At 48.7% G+C, this 21,198-nt stretch overlaps 1 protein-coding gene across 2 annotated transcripts in view; it reads left to right on the top strand.

The window, feature by feature from the left end:
- ZBTB40 (zinc finger and BTB domain containing 40) overlaps positions 1-21,198 on the top strand; it is a 948,694-nt gene that overhangs the window by 835,030 nt on the left and 92,466 nt on the right. For both annotated transcript variants that reach the window (XM_069610881.1, XM_069610880.1), the window contains exon 15: positions 7,382-7,593. In XM_069610881.1, coding sequence (XP_069466982.1) covers positions 7,382-7,593 — 212 coding nt within the window. The remainder of the gene's footprint in view (positions 1-7,381; positions 7,594-21,198) is intronic.

The raw sequence follows: 21,198 nt of genomic DNA, 5'->3' as shown, positions 1-21,198 counted from the left end.
AGGAGTGGAGCAGGGCTACTTTTTTGTCAAGGTCTGCTTCTTCCAAAAATGTTGGTTGTGGTTTGCTGAGCCCCAGGAGTTCAATTAGGTTGGAGTTTTTGATGGTTCTCCAGTTTCTTTTCATGGTGGTCGTTGGTTTGTCTTGTTGCCCATTTACTGAAGTGGTCATTTTGATTACGAAGGGAATGATGAGGTGGTTGCTCCAGAGGATTTGAATTGGGGGTGCTGTGACAAGGAGTTCTTTGTTTGCAAAGATTGCATCCAGTGTATGCCCTGCCGAGTGGGTTGCTCCTTTGACTAGTTGTTGTAGATTTGTTGCTGCTAGTTGGCTGGTTAAAGATTGTTGTGTGGTTGTGGCTTCTTCTGCGAACCAGATGTTGAGATCTCGGAGGAGTATCTGATGGTTGTGTTTGATGGCTCGGATCGTGATTGCTTCCGTGAGGGCGTCTACTAAGGTTGCATCGTAGGTTTGTAGTCTGTATATCAGTATGAATTTCAGGTTTGTTTTGGGGCTTACTGACAGGCGTGTGATTGCATTTATCAATGTTTAGTGGGTCTTCCAATTTGATAGCCAGGTGTTCCTTGTCAATGATTGCCAGTCCCACCCCTCTTCTGGTTTTTCTGTTTGTTTAGACACTTTTGAAGTTTGCAGGCAGTTGTTGAGGGTGATCTTGTAGTTGTTGTCTAGCCATGTCTCTGTTACAAATAGGATGTCGATCCCTCCGTTGCAAAGGAGATCGTATATTTCGGTGGCATGTTTGGACATTGTCCTTGCATTGATTAATTTGCAGTGGATCTTTTTGGTGTGGTTTTGTTTATTAGTAGTTCCTTGTTTTGGTTGGCACTTGTTTGGTTGCAGTGCATCTGTATTGGCGTTGATTGGATGAGGATCAGCGAGGTCTGCATCTTCATTGAAGCGGTCTGCTAGATTGAAAGCTTGGCTGTTCAATAGCAGTGCTTCCCTATTCCTGCCGATTGGTAGAAGATCAGCGAAGGCTTCTTCATTGAATCCGTCTGTTAGGTTAATGGTTGGGTTGTTGGTTATTAGTACTTTGTCGTTTTCTCTGCCGTGCCGTGGGTGTTGGTGGTGCCCTTCTGTTCTTGTGATGTATGAGGTAATGGGGGTAGGAGTTTTCCCACCCTCTTCTTGGGTGCTCTCGTCTTTTTCCTGACTGTCTCTGACTATTCTTCGCATGGTTCGATGTCGTGGTGTCGTTGAGGTATCCAGGTCCTGGGGTTGTTGCGAGGTATGGTGTGAGATATATGGATTTTTCTCTTTCAAAGTTTGTTCTGATCCTATTGGTTTTTGGCGGGGTGTTTCCTGCATTTGAGGCTGCTACTGCTGGGGTAAGTTGGATTTGCGTGTCCATGTCCATTCTGGAATGATCTTGTGTTCTTTCACTGTGCCCATTCATGTTCTGGGGCATTTCAGTGCTCTGTTCCGAGACAATGGGTCAAGTGGTCGTCTGTAATGTCTTGTGCTAGGGCAGTACTGGTGATTCGTCTGTTGCTGGTTGGCTTGGGTGCTTTATTGGTGCTATCTGTTCTTCAGGTAGGTTGGGTATGTATCCTAGGGAGCGCTGTCCGAAGGGGTTGGGGTACTGGGCATATGGTTGTCGGGTGGTCTAGGACTCAATTCACTAGCTGTCTATATTGTTTTCTGAGGTTATTGGTGGGGGTTTGTATGATACTATCACAGTCTGTACCCCTCCAGATGTGTGTCAGGTTAGTCTAAACAGGGTTTGAGCACAAGACTAAGCACAGCTAGATTCGAGAATCCTATATAGTGGGGGGAGAGGCCTACACCTAACAGTGTAAGATGAGTAAAAGACAACGCAGCTAGGTTAGGGCACAAGACTAAACGCAGCTAGATTTGGGTGCAAGACTAAACACGGCTAGGTTTGAGAGGCCTGTATAGTGGCAGAGAGGCCTACCCCTAACAAGGCAGGATGAGTACAAGACTTAACACAGCTAGATTTGGGTGCACGACTAAACACGGCTAGATTTTAGTGCAAGACTAGGCACAGCTAGATTTGAGAATCCTGTATAGTGGGAGAGAGGCCTACGCCTAACATTGCAAGGTGAGTACAAGACTAAGCACAGCTAGGTATGAGTACAAGACTAAACCCAGCTAGGTATGAGTGCAAGACTAAACACGACTAGAGGTGTGGTGCAGTCTAATAATCACAGTATTATTTCAGAGGCACAAGCTAATAATCTTACTATTGTTCCAAGGTATGTGGATTTGTTGTACGGCAGGGCTTCCAGAGTAGAGTGATTGCCCTACTCCCCACCCTGGCCTCTCCTACCTTGTTCGTTGCTGCTGGTTGTCAGCTGGCCACTGGCTTCCCCTGAGGACACCTGCAGACACGATGTTGAGCCACCTCCGTTGGAGACGCCTTTGCTTTGGGGTCCTTAGCTGCAGGGGCTGCAACGGGCAGAGGGCTGCCTGGGAGCGTCAACTATGGCCTGTGATCTAGCCAATCGGGGGATGCGGGTGCGGATGGAAATGGAGTGCTGGATTCTGCCGGGGGAGTGCAGGTCTGCACGCGGGCCGGTGGGGGCTCAGATATTTAATTTTTGGCAAAGTTACAGTGGAGCTGGGCAGCACAAACACTGACTTCGGTCGACTGCAAGGAAGGGTGCACTCGGGGACCGTTGAGGGACAACACAACACAGAAGGGGGAGACTAGCCAATCAGGGGAGGTGGGGAAGGAGAATGGAGTGCTGTATTGGGCTGGGGGAGAGCGGGTATGCACACAGGCTAGTGGGGGAATCGGATACAAATTTTTGGCAAAGTTACAGAGGGGCTGGTGGGCACACACACTGACCTGGGTTGTCTGGAAGGAAGAGGCGCACTCGGGGACTGTGGAGGGACAACACAACATGGAAAGGGGAGACTAGCCAATCGGGGGACGTGGGAGGGCTGGGAGGAGGGTGGGGAAGGCAAATGGAGCGCTGTATTGGGCTGCGGGAGAGCGGGCTGCACGTGGGCCGGTGGGGGCTCAGATATTTATTTTTGGCAAAGTTACAGAGCAGCTGGGGGGCACAAACCCTGACCTGGGTTGCCTGGAAGGAAGGAAGGAAATTTACCTGAAACCTATGCTAAATGATTTTAATGTAAGGATTTCATTGTTTGCTGAAGATTTTTGTAAGACAACACAATTTCCTAACGTTGTTTTTGATGTCTCTGTTTTTATATCGTTGATGGTTAGATCTCAAGCTTCTATTCCAGGAATGATATCCATTTTTGTACTATACCTGTACTGCACTGTTAGATGTTTCTTGTTATAATTTGTATATAGTAATGCAGTGTATGTGTACGAAACAATTGTCAAATAAAAGCGAATGATAATGCTGGTAATTGGCTTGGGAGGTGTGAGCAAAGGTTGAACGATAGGTTGAAGTTTACAGGGGTTATTGAGAAGGGAGGCAATTAGGTTTCTGAAGTAGGAGGGCTTGGCAGACTACAGGGCATAGGTGAGGACTGCAAGATCATTTTTCTACGCTAGGGGTAGGGTGGGGGGGTCCATAATTTGGGCCAGAAGGGCAGGTCACAACTCATGTTTGTTTTGAGGGTGATCCAGAGTTGTGAACAGGCAGATATGAAGGAAGCTATAGAACTCGAGGTGGGCGGGGCATTACTTGTTTGGTAATGCCCATGGGGCAATAGTTACAAGCCTGTGCAAAGCCAGGGCTTAACATTGCCCCGCGGGTGTTACCAGACTGGTAATGCCCCCCTCCAAGTGTTCTATTGCTATTAGTTCCCCGGAACGACATACCGGTCTACTGATAGAATTTTTTCTCGAGTTGAGAAACAGCGTTGAATCAGTTTCTCAACTCGATGTGAATAAAAAATGCAAAATAAAAAGCTGTCGGGAAGAACACTTGGTTCCTTCTCCCTTTTCCATGCCGGCCATTACATTTTTTTTTTTTAACGTAGACCAACAAAATATCCACAATGTAACAGGGAGAAGGGATTACTCATACTCCCTTCTCCCTTCCCATGGTGGCTGCGGAAGAAAGGGAAGGACCAGGTGAGTCCTTCCCGACCAGTTAACGACCCGGCGAGGGCCAGTCAGATAGTTTGTAACAATCTGTCCCTCGCCAGGGGTGGTAATGCACATGAATGATAGCGTGATCAAGGGGATTCATAAATGCATAGTGGAAGTCAGAAAAGGTGCAGTTATTGGAAGAGGCGAGAATATAGATGTCCTCGCATCCTCATGGTAAAAGCGGCAAGAGAGTCCTACATTAATTCTCGCTTGGTCAATGAAGAGGTGAGAGGGGGCGTATAAGATGGAGGGGCCAAGATATTCAAGTGCAAAAAGGGGAAGGGGTCAATGGAGAAGTCAAAGGAGGAGATTAAAGTAAATAGAAAGACCGGGTCAAGAGTTCCTGCCAGAGTGGGTAGGCTGGTCATCGAGTAGCTAGAGGGAGTGGTCAGATCGGAGGGAGTTAACTTCAAGGTGGGTAACTGCTGAGGGCTTGGAAATGTTAAACGCCCCCAGCATGACAGTGCGAAAGGCAATGGGAAGTGACTAGAGAAGAAGGTTCAGGTCTGGGTAGGAGGAGAGGGCCAGTGTGCCAATATGTAGCGTAACAGTGAGAGGCATATGAAAGGTAGCTGAATAGTGACATATTCAAAAGAGGAAGAGGCGATGTCAGAGGGGGAGCAGGTGGGAGAGCCTTCTTGATAAGGATACTCTCACCATCACCCTTGCCAACAGGTTGGGAAGGAAGGATAGCTCGGGGGCAAAGCGTTTGTCTTGGAAGCAAGACAACGCAACACAGGTTTGAATCCTGATCCCGCGCTTAGAACCCACTTGTTGGCATTAAGCGCATTTATAAAAGTACAATTAATTATAATTGGATAGTGTGGGAGAAGGTAGCAGTCATTGGGGGAGGTCCAGGTTTCTGTGAAAGCAAAAAGTGAATGCTGAGGCTGATAACAGTTGAAGTAGTTTGATGTAGGAAGCAAGACTTATTGCAGAGGGATTGTGCATTCAAGGAGCCACGCAAAAAAAGTGATAGGAGGTGGGGTAGAGGAGCAGATAATGTGAGGAATGTTAGAGGAGGTTGGAGTTCCTGGTAGAAAAGGAGTGAGCCGAAAGAAAAGAAGGGGAAGAAGCACTTTGAAGTTCTGCGTTGGGCTAGAATCAGACTTTAAGTCACCAAGACAGTTAACCAGCTTAAACATTAATGTTGAGTGGTTCTGAGAGAAAACGGCAGCTCTGTAAGGAATGGAGAGTCACTAAGTCGAAGGATGTGTGGAAGCAGGAGTCCGGCAAAGGGCAAGCACAGTCTTGGCATGAGCAGGGGCTCTGGCCCTAGGTCCTTTCTGACCCAAACAACAAGTTGCGTTTGGCTACTTTTGGCCACTAGCTGCAGATGCCTGGGATGTATGCCATTGGGAAACTCAATATCAAGGGAGGCAGTGTGTCAAATGACACTTTGGGAGCCTATCCGAATGCTCTAGATGGCTTCCAAACTTGTAGGCATGAGTTACAGAGGGTCCTACGTGTTGTAGACCCAGGGAGATTCATTTTACAGTTCAAAAATGTGGCTAACGTTTAATTTATGCACCATTACCGAAATTCATCTTGCTATAATCCTCCCCCCTCCAACCCCCAAACTGGGGCTTGGATCCCTCGGTCTATTCATCTGCCCTCTACTTACCCCCTACATGGTTAAGAGCTCTGATTATGACTTTCCCTCTTCTGGCTCTCACCCTTTTAAATCACTGGCTAGGCCCTCCCACTGGAACTTTGGCTTTTTTACCTTCTCACCTTTTGTATTTTCCTTGCTTCAGCTTCCTGGTTGCACTCCACGAAGCATACTTGTATTACAGTTTGCACAAATAGAAATTGTAAAATCTGATTGGGGTTTCTTCAAAAGGGGGAATCGGCAAGCAGTCCTAAAGGTTTCCGGCACCGACCCAGCTGTAAGGGCAAGATTAAAGATTGCTTGAAGGCTGCTCAATTCTGGGGACTGGCTGGCTAATTCCTTAAAGATGTTTGGTGGACAGTTGTCAGCAGGTGCCCTACCTTTGTACCATTATTCACCAGGGAACTGCACTGTAAAGGTAGAGTGGTTCAAAAGTGGTTCAAAAGTGTTTTGCAATGGTGAGGTGTGCATTTCTCTGGGGATCTGGAGTCTCGTGTTATGGTAAAATTGAAAGCTGTAAATTTGATCTCGGTTTCGTCATGAATTGCTGATGTCTTACTAGTAAAGTATTATTTTGAAATGCTGTTGCACATGCAATACTTCAGGTGTTCTAATATTCCCTGTAGCTCTTGAAAGATTTTGTATTATTCTTTATTAATAAAGTTGGATGAGCTTGAACTTTATTGATGCTTACTTATTTTTTATTTCAGTTATATTTTTATATAATCTTTTAATCCTGCTGAGGTTATATTCTCTACTAGGTAATGATGGAGCCATTTGCCCCTGAATCTTTTCTTTTGCTTTTGTTCTTTCAGTTCTCGGGCGTACCCTTTGGATAAATGTCAAGAATAGCTGCCAGAGGTAGCGGCTAATCTTGTCTTCTGGTTAGCCATTCATTGAAGAATGACGCCATAGTGTCTATCTGCATTATTTCGAGCGGGAAGTTGTTGGCCTTTCTAGCAGGTGTTCAATTGAAAGATATTTCCAGTTATGACTTTGGGGAAACTGGGGTTTGATTTGTGGACCGAGCCGGATGGTGCATGGTATAGTGTTCTGTCTGGTGTAAGAAGAGTGGGGAATGGGGGTAGTCTGCGATGGTCTCATCTGCACCGAAAATTAGATCCAAGATAGGACCCCATCCTTCCAATAGGTTTCTGTAGCTACCTCCCTTTTGATGTTCACATCAATGTTGATGTTAAATTGGTGGCGAAAAGTTTATAAACTTGTGTGTATACTGTATCTTAATGCAGCCTTTCAGGCTAGCCTCACTTTAAAAGCGTTTACTTACACTGAATAGTCAAGGAAAATGGGGAAGCTGGACATGGTTCACTGCAGCTTCTGGCTAACCCACTGTTGAATGAAACATGAGGCAAAATGTAATTTCTTTGGAAACTGGGCTGGTACATGTTTGTTTTGGTAATAACTACTTGCTTGCATTTGTTAACGAGTGCCGACAGCTTGTCAAATGTATATTTATATTTTGCATTGACAAAGACAACTACCAAAGAAGGCAGTCCTGCTTTATAATAAACAATTTCTGGTCTGTTTTTCACCTGCTTTGCATCCCTGGTATTCAGTTTTCTTGGCTTGTTCATAAGTCATTTCAGTTCGTGCTGCTAACCTTAAAGCTAGACGATTTCTATTTCTTGTTATACCTGTTGTGTTTGCCCAAAGAAATGTCATCCATCAGTGTCTTCCTCTTTTGCCCCATCAGGGTCACAGCCATTTCGATGTTTGTACTGTACCGAAGCCTTCCGCTTCCCTGGTGCTCTGCAGCACCACGTTGCAACCGAGCATTTCAGCCAGACAGAAAACTCATTTGGTTGCCAGCTGTGCGGGGAGCTCTTCACGTCCAGTACACAGCTTCAGAAGCATTACGAGTCCGAGCATCCAGAGGTAGCCACCCCTGAAGGAGAGGCTATGCAGGTGTGTATGCAATGGTGAACATCTGTGTGTTGCATTTCTAATCTCATTTTGGAAAATACTGTAATTCTGTAAGTGGTCATGAAGTGTTAAAGAACTTGAATATCGCCTGCATTTAACACTTTAAGAGCTTGACGCTGCGTTGAACGTGCTCCACAATTGCTCCGTTTTTGGCATGTGGTAAAATATATTGGGACCTATTTGCATAGGTTTTTGTTTACTTCTGTGTGACATGTACGTGCAAAAGTGAACAAACCCCAACTTTTAGTAGGCTAGTTGATTCACCACAAAAAGTGGCCTTTCTGATGTGGAATTATGCCATATCTAGAATCTACAGGTAGAGCGTGTGCCGGGAGAGTGACTGCTGCACTCCACTGCACATACCTCATTGACTTCAAGCCCATCTCTAATTTACAAACGGATGGGCTTTTTTGTAAAGCCGTTCATGTGACCATTTCCCATGCTTCTAGTCCACTTCCTGTCAAAGGCCAGACGCAGGCGAAAGGATAATGCCTGTATGGTTATTTTCCAGAACTCTAGCAGTGTTTACAAGCTCCAGATGGATGGGCTCATGAAAAGCATGAGCATTTCCATCTTTCCACCCCCGAAACGGGCTACTGCCCCAAACCCTTCCGGGTTCAGTTGCTGAATATGTTGCCTAGGGATCTAGGCCCAAATGAAGGACGCACACACGGAGAGATAGGAGGAACTTCTTTATTCTTTCACAACTAAAAGGAAGTGGCATTCGCAGCGCACGTGCCCCATAACCCCCTTGCACAGTCAGACTCCGCCTTTCCAACGGAGGGGGCTCCCGAGCGTTAACCCCTTGAGTCCCGGGTAACACTACCCCCGGACAATATGTCCAAACATCAACTTGACACCCTGTGTCTCAACACATGACTTAACACTCCTCAACAAGTCTCATCGGCTTCTTTATGAGCCGTCTCGGCCTCTCACCTCGAGTCCCCAGATCGGGCTCCTCTTCAATTACTTCACTCGGGGCCACATCCCGGGGGTCCCCTTCCGGGGGAAACCACTCATCATCCCTCTGCATTAGTGGTTCCGGTGAGAGTGCCCTTTGAGCTCCTTCCGTGGGCTCTCTCCTTGCATATGGCCTGAACTGTTGACAGTTTCTGGTGACGGTCCTGTTCTCATCTTCCGCCGTCACCATCGTGCCTTTCATGGCAACAATCCTCAGGGGGCTTGGAGCAAACCTCGGGTCTGTCTTCCTGCTTGCCGGCTGCTGTACCAGGACTTCATCTCCCACCTGGAGCCCCGGCAGTACCGCTCCTCTTCGAGCATCGGTGCGACGCCTCGCATTCTCTTTTGCCACCGCATCTCTCTGGAGGAGATCTTGGTCGGCCGGCTCAGCCTGCACCGTACTCCTCGGGATGCGAGTTCGCACTTCATATCTAAACATGAGCTCAGCAGGCGTCTTGTTTGTGACCTCATGGGGAGTGTTTCTGTAGTCTCTTAACAGGCGGCATAGGGCTTGGTGTGTATCAACGGCGTCCAGCCGTGCCCTCTGAATGGCCTTCTTAATCGATGCCATAAATCGCTCCGCCATTCCATTCGCCTGGGGGTGGCGTGGTGTGATCTTCATGTGCCTGAACCCCAGGTGCTCTGCCAGTGTCCCAAATTCGTGCCCACCGAACGGTGGTCCGTTGTCGGACTTGACCCACTTGGGGATCCCCCACTCACTGAAGACCTCTTCTATCGTTGCCGCAACTTGAGAGAACGCTGTGGAGCTGACTCTCTTGGCAATCGGAAATCTTGAGTGTTCATCCACGAAGAGCAGAATATAGTCGCCCGCTTCAGTGGGCCCGTAAAAATCCATGGCTACTCGTTCCCAAGGGTGCTCAGGTATTTGAGTGTGTTGGAGCGGGGGCGGATGTTCTGCAGGGGCTGTGCACTGACAGGCGTGGCAGTTCCTCACCCACTCGTCCACAGCTGCGTCCAGGAGGGGGAACCACACATGGCATCTGAGCTGCTTCTTTGTGTTCTCGGCTCCCCTGTGACCTTCATGAGCTATGCTAACCACCTCGCTCCTGAGTGTGGCAGGGATGACGATCCTACACCCTCTGAGCAGAATGTTATCGTCCTTTACCGCCAGTTCACCATGGACCCTGGCTAGCCGTTCGATTTCTTGCTTGTTCACCCCCGGGTGAGCTAGAGTGGCTCTGTGGTGATCTTTCCACTTGTTGGCGGTCGTGAGGCTGATCGCCAGGGCTGTCGTCGGATCGGCTGCCGACGCGGCCGCTACCCTTTCGAGTGACAGTGCCGGGGGCAGCGCCTGAGCCGCCACATATTGCACATACGCAACGTCCCCCTTCCGTGCCAGCGGGGCCCCTACTGGGTGTCGGGAGAGGTAGTCGGCGGGGTTAAGGTCGCCCCCCGGGCGATGTACGATATCGTAATCGTATTCCTGGAGGCGGATGCCCCACCTTTCAATCCTCGGTGGCATCTTGGTATGCGGGTTCCCAAACAATGAGAGAAGCGCCTGATGATCGGTGATCAGCGTAAACTTCTTTCCGATTATAAAGTTATGAAAATGCTCACACGCCCAGACCGCTGCCAAGCTCTCCTTCTCGGCCTGGGAGTAGGCTAGTTCAGGCGTTGATAGCGCTCGGCTCGCGTATGCAATCACGTGTCTGGGGTTAACATCTGCGCCACTGGTTTGGGCCAGAATGGCGCCGAGGCCTACTGGGCTGGCATCGACTACCACCTCGGTGTGCCACTGTGGGTTGAAATATGCGAGGCGATGGGCCTCGGCGAGAGCTTGCTTGATGTCCGCAAAAGCCTGTTGACAGGCCTGTGTCCATTCAAACGGCGACTCCTTCTGTAGCAGTTTCCTCAGTGGGTCTGTGATGGAGGCATAGTGGGGGATGTACCTTGCGCAGTATCCTGCCATGCCAAGGAACGAACGGACATCCGCCACTTGTCGGGGCTCGGCGAGGTTGGTGATCGTCTCGACCTTCTCGGGGTCAGGCAGCATGCCGTCCTTGGAGAAGATATGTCCAAAGAACTTGAGTTTTGTTTTGCCGAACCGGCATTTCGATATGTTGAGCGTGAGGCCGGCACCCTGAAGGGCCTCGCAGGTGTCGTGTAGAGCCCTGTCATGGGATTCCTTGGACGATCCAAAGACGAGAATATCGTCACTGTAATTGAGGGCCCCTTTGATAGGTCGGATGATCTGGCGTATAGTTTCCTGGAAGATCTCAGCGGCAGATGAGATTCCAAAGTTCAGCCTCCGGTATCTAAAGAGTCCATCGTGTGTCGCAAACGTGGTTATGGGCCGGGAGTCAGGGTGGAGCTCCAGCTGATGGTATCCCTGATTTAAGTCCAGTTTAGAGAACATTTGGGCACTGTTCAGCATCACAATCATGTCCTCAATACATGGTCCCGGGTGTCGTTCCCGTTGGATCGCCGTGTTGGCCACCCGCATGTCCACGCACAAACGGATCTTGCCCCCTTCCTTGGGTACCACCACAAGGGGGGACACCCACGGCGTCGGACCCGTCGCCGGCTCAATGATGTCGTCGCGGAGCAGTTGCTGGAGCGCCTCCGAAACTGTCTCCTGAAGGTGGAATCCGACCCTTCTGGGATGCTGCGGCACTGGACGCACGTTGGGGTCAATATGGAGCCGGATTGGGGGTCCCCGTAGTTTTCCTAGCCCCACGCAGAGCTTGGGGAAGGCCCCCGCGATGTCTTCTTGTGAGACGAGCGATTGAGTTTGATGGTAGGCAATCACATCTTCCGTGTACCCCTGGCCGGGTTTGGCCGCTGCGGCAGTGATCACGTCACCCACATTCACGTGAATTTCAATCAGTCCGAGGTGCGACGCCGTGAGGTAGCTAAGGAGGCATCGGCTTTTGGCGAGGGACCGTATCACGTGACTGGTCGCATCAACTTGCCGCCCATTCAGGAGAAGGCACTGGGTGAATTGACCCAACGTTTGGAGCGGGGTGGCGGCACCCCACTGGAAAATTCTGGAGCGAGACGGACTGAGCTGTGGCGGGCATGGTATCCTGACGTAGTCTTGTTCGCCCATGATGTTCACTGTGGCCCCAGAGTCAATCATAAACTGAAATTGGCAGTTCGCCATCTTGAGCGGGATCTGCGGGGCCTCCCTGGCCTCTTTGTTGTCGAGGATAAGGTTTACGAACTCATCCTGGTCGTAGTGGTCCTGCGGCGCATAGTAGGCCGCCGCCTGGTCGTCATGGCAGAGGGTTTCCGGCCTGTATTCTGCAGGCGGGTTGTCGTATTCATCCGTGAAATGTCTGGGCTGTTCGGCCTGGTCATACGGAGGGGCATATCCTGCCGCTAGGTATTCGTCCATCGCACGAACGTAACGCCTCTGGCCGAGGCCCTGTTGATATGGTCTCGGCTGGCTGTATTGCAGGGGTTGCGGGCGGAACGGCATTCTGGGGGCCGCCTGGGGCCGCATCGGTGGAAATGGGACGCCCTCCCTGCAGACGGAGTGAAAGTGTCCTTCTCTTCCGCAGTTGGTACATCGCTGGGACAGGGCTGGACAGGACCCTGAGTGGGGGAAAGACATCCCGCAGCGGTAGCACTGTCTTTGCAGCCGCGGGGTTGACATCGGCGGGGCAGTGGATGGTCCATACGGCTGGGGGCCTTGACGGGGGGGCAGTATGGCGGCCACAAATTCCCCTGAGCCCACCTTCGCGTTGTTGGAGTGACCCATGGCCGAGGCCTGCGCATCCACCCTCTCGTGGATGCGGGCGAGTTCACTGACCTCGGGCATGGTGAGCGGTTTCTTGAGGAGCTGTTTCTTGAGTGCAGGGGAGAGGCACCCTTCGATCACCCTCAGCCGGATAGCTTCTTCTAACGAGAACGCATCAAATTGGCAGTTCGCCCCTTTCACCCGTAGACGTGTGATGAATTCGTCGACGGTCTCTTGCGGGAGTTGGGTGCATTGATTGAACAAGTATCTTTCATAGTCCCGATTGACTTCGATAATAAGCAGTTTGTCCAGCGCGCCGATCAGCTTGGGAAAAGTGTCCTGGTCTGCGGGTGGAATGGCCTTAACGACCGTTTTTATTTCTCCCCCTACCAGGTTAAGGAAAATGTCCCTCATATTGGGGGAGTCCCCGTCGCCGGATCCTCTCACAAAGTGTCGAAAATCGTCCATCCAGTCGGTCCATCTGGGGCCTTTGGTGGCCTGCGGAGTCATAGTGAACGGCGGGGGCAGTCGTAGTTGAATCGACTTCGCCGCCCGCGGCAGTTGAGGCGAGCCTTGGCTGGACCCCGGGTTGGAGGTGCTCATGGCCCCTGGGAGAGAAGGCCCGTCCTTGCGCGGGCGGGGTCGCCGTCGCGGAGGTCCGACGGAGGAGGTCCGACAAGGCGGATTCGGCGGAGTGCCGTGCTGCGCGGAGGTGGAGCAGGAGGAGGAGGCTCGCTGGATCGGCCACCACAGGCGGACTGCCGTCGGAGGAGGACTCCGGTGCGCGGGAGAGATCCTCGTCGCCAAATGTTGCCTAGGGATCTAGGCCCAAATGAAGGACGCACACACGGAGAGATAGGAGGAACTTCTTTATTCTTTCACAACTAAAAGGAAGTGGCATTCGCAGCGCACGTGCCCCATAACCCCCTTGCACAGTCAGACTCCGCCTTTCCAACGGAGGGGGCTCCCGAGCGTTAACCCCTTGAGTCCCGGGTAACAGAATACATAAATAGATGTCGCTCACACGGCCAACACTTAGCTATTCCTGCACGGGTGCTGTAGACCCTTTGCAAGCTGGTCCTTCTCCCTGCACACAAATCCCGATTCTGAATCAAACGTTTGCCAGCACCTAAATCCGGGCACTCGATTCAAGCCACACTTTGCACCTGTAGCCTAGGGCTTTGTCAAACTGTCTCATTGTGTTTTTATAAATATAGTGTTTAGTCCTGTGTAAGTACCGTTTTTTAGTGTTTAATTTTCATACATTTTTGTACAACAGCTTTCATTTTCATTAATTAAAGATGACCCTGGTTGGCCTTTACGGACACATAATGTGTTAAATAGAATATGTATATGCTTTGGGTAAGCGTGTATTCTATGCTTTAGGTTTTAGTTTTTTCTTTGGAAATCTGTATTATGAACTTGTCACAGCGACAACTGTGTATGAATATCTGTCATATCACAGTAGAAAATAACCGTTTCTTTTGTCTGTGTCTGTATTTAAAGCTGTTTGACACGTGAGAGGTGTCGCTGCGGAATTTTCAGTATTTTGCAGTTACCTAAGAGAACAAATCGCATTTTCAAAAGCACAATAACATATATTCCTAGAATTTCAACATTTAAGCTTATCGAAGTTAATCTTTTAGGATGTCTCTCTCCAGAGTGCTGTAGATGTTCGAGTAAGGCACAAGCTGGGAATGTTTTAGATTTGTATGAAGATGGTGTTTAGTTGACTAGCCCTTTCATCTAGTGCCTTCAGTTAGTGCAAGTCTTTTGTCCAAAGTTTGGTACGACTGTTGAAAAAAACGTTACTAAAAAACTAATTTTAAATAAGTTCAGTAAATGTATACCTATGGTATATAAAAAGTGAGAAAGGGAAGTCAAACTGAGTGAGGCTTAAGCTGAATTGCCATCAAACTGTATTAGTAACTGATATGCGATTCCATCATTTGCCCGATCGGAAGTAATTTGGACATGGAGTTTGGCACATTGTTGGAAGACTGGGAGAAAGAAGGCTTAGAAATTCAAAAGGCAGCTGATGTGAATTACGCCGACAAGGTAAGGGTGCCTCAATATGTACACCCCCTCGAACAGAATACACGGAAATCAAACAAAATAGAAAGTAAAAGACTGCAAAATCATTCTTCTCCTTAGAAGAACTGTACTAGCCCATTTGACCTAACGGGGGTGTCCCCGGCTCCCCATGTTTTCCATTTTGCAATTTTGGGGGTACAGGGGTGTCCCCTACTTCCTTAAAATTGGAGTCGGGGGGGGGGGGACAAAAACCCCAAAAAATGCATGTGCATTTAAATTGGGCCCCGAGCAGATAAATTGCGGTCAGTTTGCCGCAATAAAAAAAATTCGGTCAAACACAAACCAGATGAACGCTGCCAAAAAAATGCTCCACTGAGATTACCGTGTATCTATTGTTCTGTCCCTTGGCCGATCCAGGGTAGGAGAGAGCCTGTCGTCTAACTCGGTCCATAGTTGTGCAGTGAGGAAAGCTGACCTCCCGTCCTCCCCCCGTCCCTGGACTGTAAATGGTAACACAGCTAGAAACCGGGAGCCATCTCCCAACACCAAAGGGAAAGACCACGCATGGATTATTGTGGTGCCATGTAGCGCAGAGCACTGGATGTGGGAAGCCCAAGGTAATAAAGACCCCCCCACACTCCCAAAAGGGGAGAGAATTGACAGGAGACTGACCCAGGAGGCAAGATCAAAATAACAAGGAAAATAGGTATTAAAGATGATGAGACCTGCAGATGCAGGAGAGAAAGACAAGAGATCAGGATCCATGAGTAAGAACCAAGGAGCTAGATAAAGGGATCAGGAGCAAGATGATCCGAACACTAGCGGCCCCTCCAAAAAAGGTTGCAACGCGAGCAGCTGAGTGCCCAGCGTTCTCTATGGGATCTGAAGCCGGACGTCGAATGACGTGCTGCCATGGGCAACGGACCAAGCCAGCGCACATGCGCGATGTGACCAACTATGGTCCGGGGCCGTGACAACGGAGAAAGCTGCTACAGTCCCTGAGGACATGGATTGTGTTGTGCAGCAGCCGTTCTCGGGGGCGCAGATCTTGCAAGCGAGTGACCCCACCGGTAAGACTGGGCATAACAAACGCAGATCTATCGTGGAAGTGAAATTCCCTAGCCTGTGAGCCGAGTGGGGGTAGAAGAAATCATATTGTGAACGAAAAAGACTTAGTGGTGTAAGTTGGGAAAGAAAATCTGCTCTATTTTAGATGGGGGTAGCGATGAACATATTAAAGACCCACACAGGTTTCCATTGCATAGAGGCACCCAAAAACCAAATGAAAAGAAAAAGACCTATTTATGATGAACAATTAATTATTTTTGGGCCAAAAGGAAGTAACTTGTCATTTTGTTCAGCATACAGCTCTTTGCCTCTCTAGTTCTGATTGACAGTCAGTTTTGAAGCATGATGTTCATGCCAGTCAACATCAATGCGCATTATTAATGTCAAGCTCAGTGCACTAAACCACACCCTAACTGAGCCTGCTAAAACTTGACCACCACTGAAACCTGGACTCAACAAAACTAAGGCCTCCATACTTGGTAAGCACAGCAAGCACACCATCTGCAGAAAAGAAGGTTATGGTGAAAATTCCACAAACTAATGTCCTGACCACACTGAGTACCCTCCATCAACATGCAGGATACTCGTCACCATAGCCAAAGCAAACTGCTACAGAGCATCCATCATGGAATCATCCAACAAGTGCATAGCTATCATTCCAGCCATAAAGCGCTGCATCTCCCCTGCAGTACCACAATCCACTGATAAATGAAACACCATCAACAGTATCATCCAAGTAATTGCAACACATTGACCACTCTAAACACACTACAAACATCCCAACCATACTGCCTGCAACATGTCAAGAGTCAAATTCAGGACAATTACTCCTGAAGACCTGACCCAACCCTCTTGCAGCCCCGAAAGCTACCAACCACAACCATTTTTATGATCATTGCGCTCGCGTGCGCCCAGCTGCTGCTTCTCTCTCTCTGCATAAACGTGCTGCAGTGGACGGGCGCAGCGGGCACGCCTACAGCGTGCCAAAGGCAAGCCCATCTGTGCTACGGACATGCTGGATGGAGCTGTACATTTCTCTAGGCAGGATCTTTTGAACTTGGCACCTCCTGACACACAATTTCCATGTGGTTGCAGATCTTGTCCTGCTCTCAGTATGCCATCCAGCTCCTATTCGGCGCCCCTTCAGCCTTAGAGCATGACGGGACTGTCTGCAATGCTTCTTAATACCCGCTCGATATGAGCGCACGCCATCCTTTGGTTTGATTGTAAACCGGATCTGCTGTGTTCAGCCGAGACCTGGTTACATGAGTGCTTGGCGCCTGCATTGGTCCATGCCATTCCTGCTGACTTTAAAATTATTCACCTTGATCGGGCCTCTTCCGAGATTGGGGGTGGGGTGGTTTTGATCTTTATCTAATTTAATCGAATTTAAGGGTTACTCAGCTGGTGTTTTCATTCTCTATGGCTATGGAAGCGCTACTGCTGACATGTCATTTCACCACATTACACCTGTCACTTCTTAATTATTCATCATCCTCCAGGATTGTATGCTGGGTTCCTCGAACCCTTTTTAGACTTAGCGGCTGAGTTACAAATAAAATGTGCACACCTTGTTGTGAAATTTAATGGTCCTCTGGCTCCAGCAATGGACCTCTTTTTTTGACAGCATGGCCGACTTGGGCCTTCAGCAATTTGTCTCAGAACCTACTCATAAATTGGGAAATACGCTTGACCTGGTTTTTGCCAAAAAAGTACAATTAACTATTCTTCCGGCTGAGCCCATGCTGTGGTCTGACCATTACTGTGTGACCTTTACTCTTAAAGCAGCACGGACGAAACCGAAGAATCTTCCCCCTAGAGTCTGGCAGTGCAGCTGGCGTTCGGCTAATCTTCAGGCCCTTGTATCCTCAGTCAGAGCCAAATGCGATGTGGCCCCCGAGGGCCGTGCTTTCCTGTTCACGCAGCTGACGAGGTGGCCCCCCCTAAGGCGAATTCAGCCGCAGGGGCTCCAGTCTGAACCCTAGTTTTCTGAACAGCTTAAATCGACCCGACTTGAGCTAAGACAGGCTGAGCGGAAATGGCGGAAACTCTATGATCCCTGTCTTTGATCTCAATATAAAGTCTGTGCAGCTGCCTATTCCGCAGCGATTGTGGCTGCGAAGAAGTCATGATTGACACAGAAAATTGAGCAAGCCTTTTGTAAACCCAGAGCACTTTTTTCCGTGGTGAAATCACTGACATCTACAACTAATCTTGTGCCTACGGTGAATCCACCCCAGGAACTCTGTGACTCTGTCTCAGTTCTTTACCACCAAAAATGTGACCATTTGTACCAGTATATCAGTGGCAGCAATGGCATCTGCCCCTGTCAGGGAACTGCCAGTCCCAAATTGCCTGGCTGTACCCACAGGGTGGTCTCTTTTTCCTAAATTTGCAGAGGCTGAGATCTCTGCGGCCCACTTAAGTCAGCGGCCCCGTCTGATTCAGTTCCTCTGGCAGTAATGAAGGATATCTCCCTAGAGCTTCTGAGTGAGATCACAGTAGCTGTTAATACTTCCTGTCAGATGGGTTTTATCCCTGAGGAACTGAAGGTTGTGACAGTGATTTCCCTTCTTAAAAAGCCTTTGTTAGACCCTACACTTCTTTAAACTTTCGCCCTATTTCACCCTTACCTTTCTTTGTTAAACTCTTGGAAACCCTGATTTCACCACTAATCTAATCATTTATGGAGTCCTCCGAACTTTTTGACCCCTCTCAGTTGGGCTTTAGGCCTGGTCATGGTACAGAGTGTTTTGGTGGCAGTTCAGGATGATATGGCTAGGCTGCTGGATGCAGGAGGGGTTGGTGCCCTGATTTTACTTCATCTATCTGTGGCTTTTGATACCATGGATCACCCTACCCTGCTGACCCGCATAGCTCAGGTGGGAATCTCTGGTCAAGTATTGGCTTGGTTTGCCTCTTTTCTAGATGAGAGAACTCAAATACTCTCACTCCCTCCTTTTTTCTCTTGTCCCGGTCTCCTTGGTTGTGGGGTTCTGCAAGGCTCCGCTTTGTCTCCTATTCTTTTTAATATATATATTTGGCCATTTGTGTCTCTCATCCGCTCCTTCGGTATCCGGTTCTACTCATATGCAGATGATCCTGATTTGTTTAGATCTTGAGCAGGCTGAGGTGTCATTGTGCTTGCATCAGTGCCTGTAAGCCGTGGGCAATTGGATGAACCACAGTTTGCTGAAGTTAAATGGAGACAAGACAGAGGTGTTGGTGGTGGACTCTCCCCCTGACCCTACACTATGGGTGTTCTCCTTTTGGCCATCTTTTCTGGGTCCACTCCCTTTCCCGGTTGTTACAGTAATGAATCTAGCAGTGGTCATTTCTGCTACTGTTTCCATGGATGCCCAAGTGTCGGCTGTGCGAAAAGCTGGCCATTCTCATCTGAAGATACTGAGAAAGGTGCTTCCCTTCTTACCCCCGAATCTCAGGCCGCCTGTGGTGGCGGCTATGGTCTTGAGTCGCCTGGACTACTGTAAACTCACTTTATTTGGCCCAGCCTAAGGGCATTGACCAGCGGATACAGCGCCTGCAAAATCTGACCACTTGAGTGGAAGCGTGATCCCCGTATGGGGCACATATCTCGCCAGTTTTGCGCTCCTTGCATTGGATGCCTGTAGCCCAGCGCATTAAGTTCAAGGCACTCTGTCTAGTCCATCGGGCCTTGCACAGTCTAGTTTCTGAATATTTGTGGACTAAATTCACCCGCTATCTCCCTAATCGGACACTACGATCGGCTTCGGCTGGCCTGTTGTGTTTTCGTCTATCTGCCGCTCTCGCTTTGGAGGCCGGGCCTTTTCGGTGGCAGCGGCCCAATTGTGGAATGACCTGCCGCTTCCATTAAAAAATGTGTCTAACCATTTTGCGTTCACAAAGGCCCTGAAGACCTACCTGTTTTAGATGCTACTGCCAGACTATTCTCCCCCCCTCAGCGCCATGATACCTTCGGGTGACCGTGCACTTTCCACATTTTCTTAACATAATTGATCTTAGTTGATAAGTTGACGTTCTCCCCATCTCATTGTGATGGTCCTCAAAGATGGAGCCATGATGCCAATTTTCAACGTCGCACAAGACAACTTCCCAGTTACACTGAAAACAGGACGGATCCAAGCCGTGCTGAAGAAACCTGCACTCAACCCGATGACCTGGCCACCTATCACCTCATTCCCTTGGCAAAGGGATTTGGAAGATCATTCCCATCCAGTTGAATGAAAGGATCACCCAGCAAAGTTTCCTACAGGACTCCAACCAGTTTTCCCACCATAATGTAGCAGAAAGACACCACACCATCTAAGTTAGCAATGATGTACTATACATCCAGGACAAAGCGGAACACTGCTTACTCATCCTTGACCCCTCTGCTGCTTTTGATTCTGTTACCCCTGAAGCCCTCTTCAACATTCTCAACAGACACATGGGCTTCAATGTAAAAGTCTTGTAGTGTTCACCTCATACCTCTCCAACAGAGACCAGGCCTTCATATGGGCACCAACAGAGCTCAGCACCTGCAAGTAATCTCTGGCACTCCACAAGGCTCCATCCTATCCCCTGTCATCGCCAACATTTACTTGTAGCCTGTGCGGAAACTCCTAGCTAACATAGACATCGGACTGTACCAATACACAGATGACGCACAACTTTATCTAAATATCGGTTGCATCAATGACATCCATTGATTCAAGCACTGGCTGTCCCTCTAGAACCCCCTGGATGCCATCCTCTTGCCAAAGGTTCACTCTCACAAAACCAAATTCTGTCTCCTAGGAAACACCACTAAGCGTGCTCAAGTGCAGAATTGGCTGACTGACGGGAAGGTCCATGAATTCATACCTCGGCTCTTACCTATTGAAAAATCTGTTTTTTCTATTGACTGTCACTTCTCATTCAAAACCTTAATCGCCAAGAAGACCCAAACAGCATGATACTAGCTTAAACTGCTCTGCAAAGTCAAGTATTTAATCTGCCCCGAGTTTCAGCACAGTTGTCTGATACCTGGTCATCTCCCACATGATCAGTGGCAATGTCTTACTTGAATCCTAGCTGCCACATTAGCGCCTCTGAAAGCTATTCAGCATGCTACAGTACGCCTCCTCAAAGGACTAAATATATTTGACCACATCACCCCCATTCCCATGTGGCTGCTCTGGCCTCATGCTCATGACGGCCTACATCATCTACAGAGCAGGTGCCACAAAAATACATCTACTCGACCGAAAAAGTCACAATCTCTAGAGGCCAGCGCACCACCAGAAGCCATAACATTGCTAGGCTGGAACTATAAACCTACAGTAGTGAAATATACCAGGAAACTGTTTTATTTTTCTTTTGCTATGCACACTTGCTTTTGAACAAGTTACCAATGAATATAAGAATATCACATTGCAGTGGGCTATTATCGTGTTGAGCTACCTCTGAATTTTTAATTGGTGCACAGAAAAATGTTTTACTCTCCAAATTTCAAAGGTGAGAGAGTGCAAGCATGGTTGAAATCAATGACCTAAGCCCTAGGTCATGCATGAAAAACTATGACCAGTGAGACTCAACCCCATGTGCTCCTCAACACTCAAATACAATCAAAGGCCTGTAATGAGTAAGTTGGTTAATATACCAATAGTATTACAATTCCTTAGTTTAAAAAAGTAAACAAAGGTAATCCAATCATAAAATTATAGTTGTTGGATAATCTTCAAAACAACATTGCCAACAAGTGTTTCAACCTATAACGGGCCTTCATCAGGGTTTAATGTTAAGTCTACACTAACAAGCAAATTAGAAATATTCTCTTCCACCTGCACAGGAGAATATGC

Source organism: Ambystoma mexicanum, chromosome 8 (assembly GCF_040938575.1).
Source record: "Ambystoma mexicanum isolate Mex_15411 chromosome 8, UKY_AmexF1_1, whole genome shotgun sequence".
Lineage (NCBI taxonomy): Eukaryota > Metazoa > Chordata > Amphibia > Caudata > Ambystomatidae > Ambystoma > Ambystoma mexicanum.
Note: the sequence above shows the minus strand (reverse complement) of the source record. Positions and strands in the feature narration are given on the sequence as shown.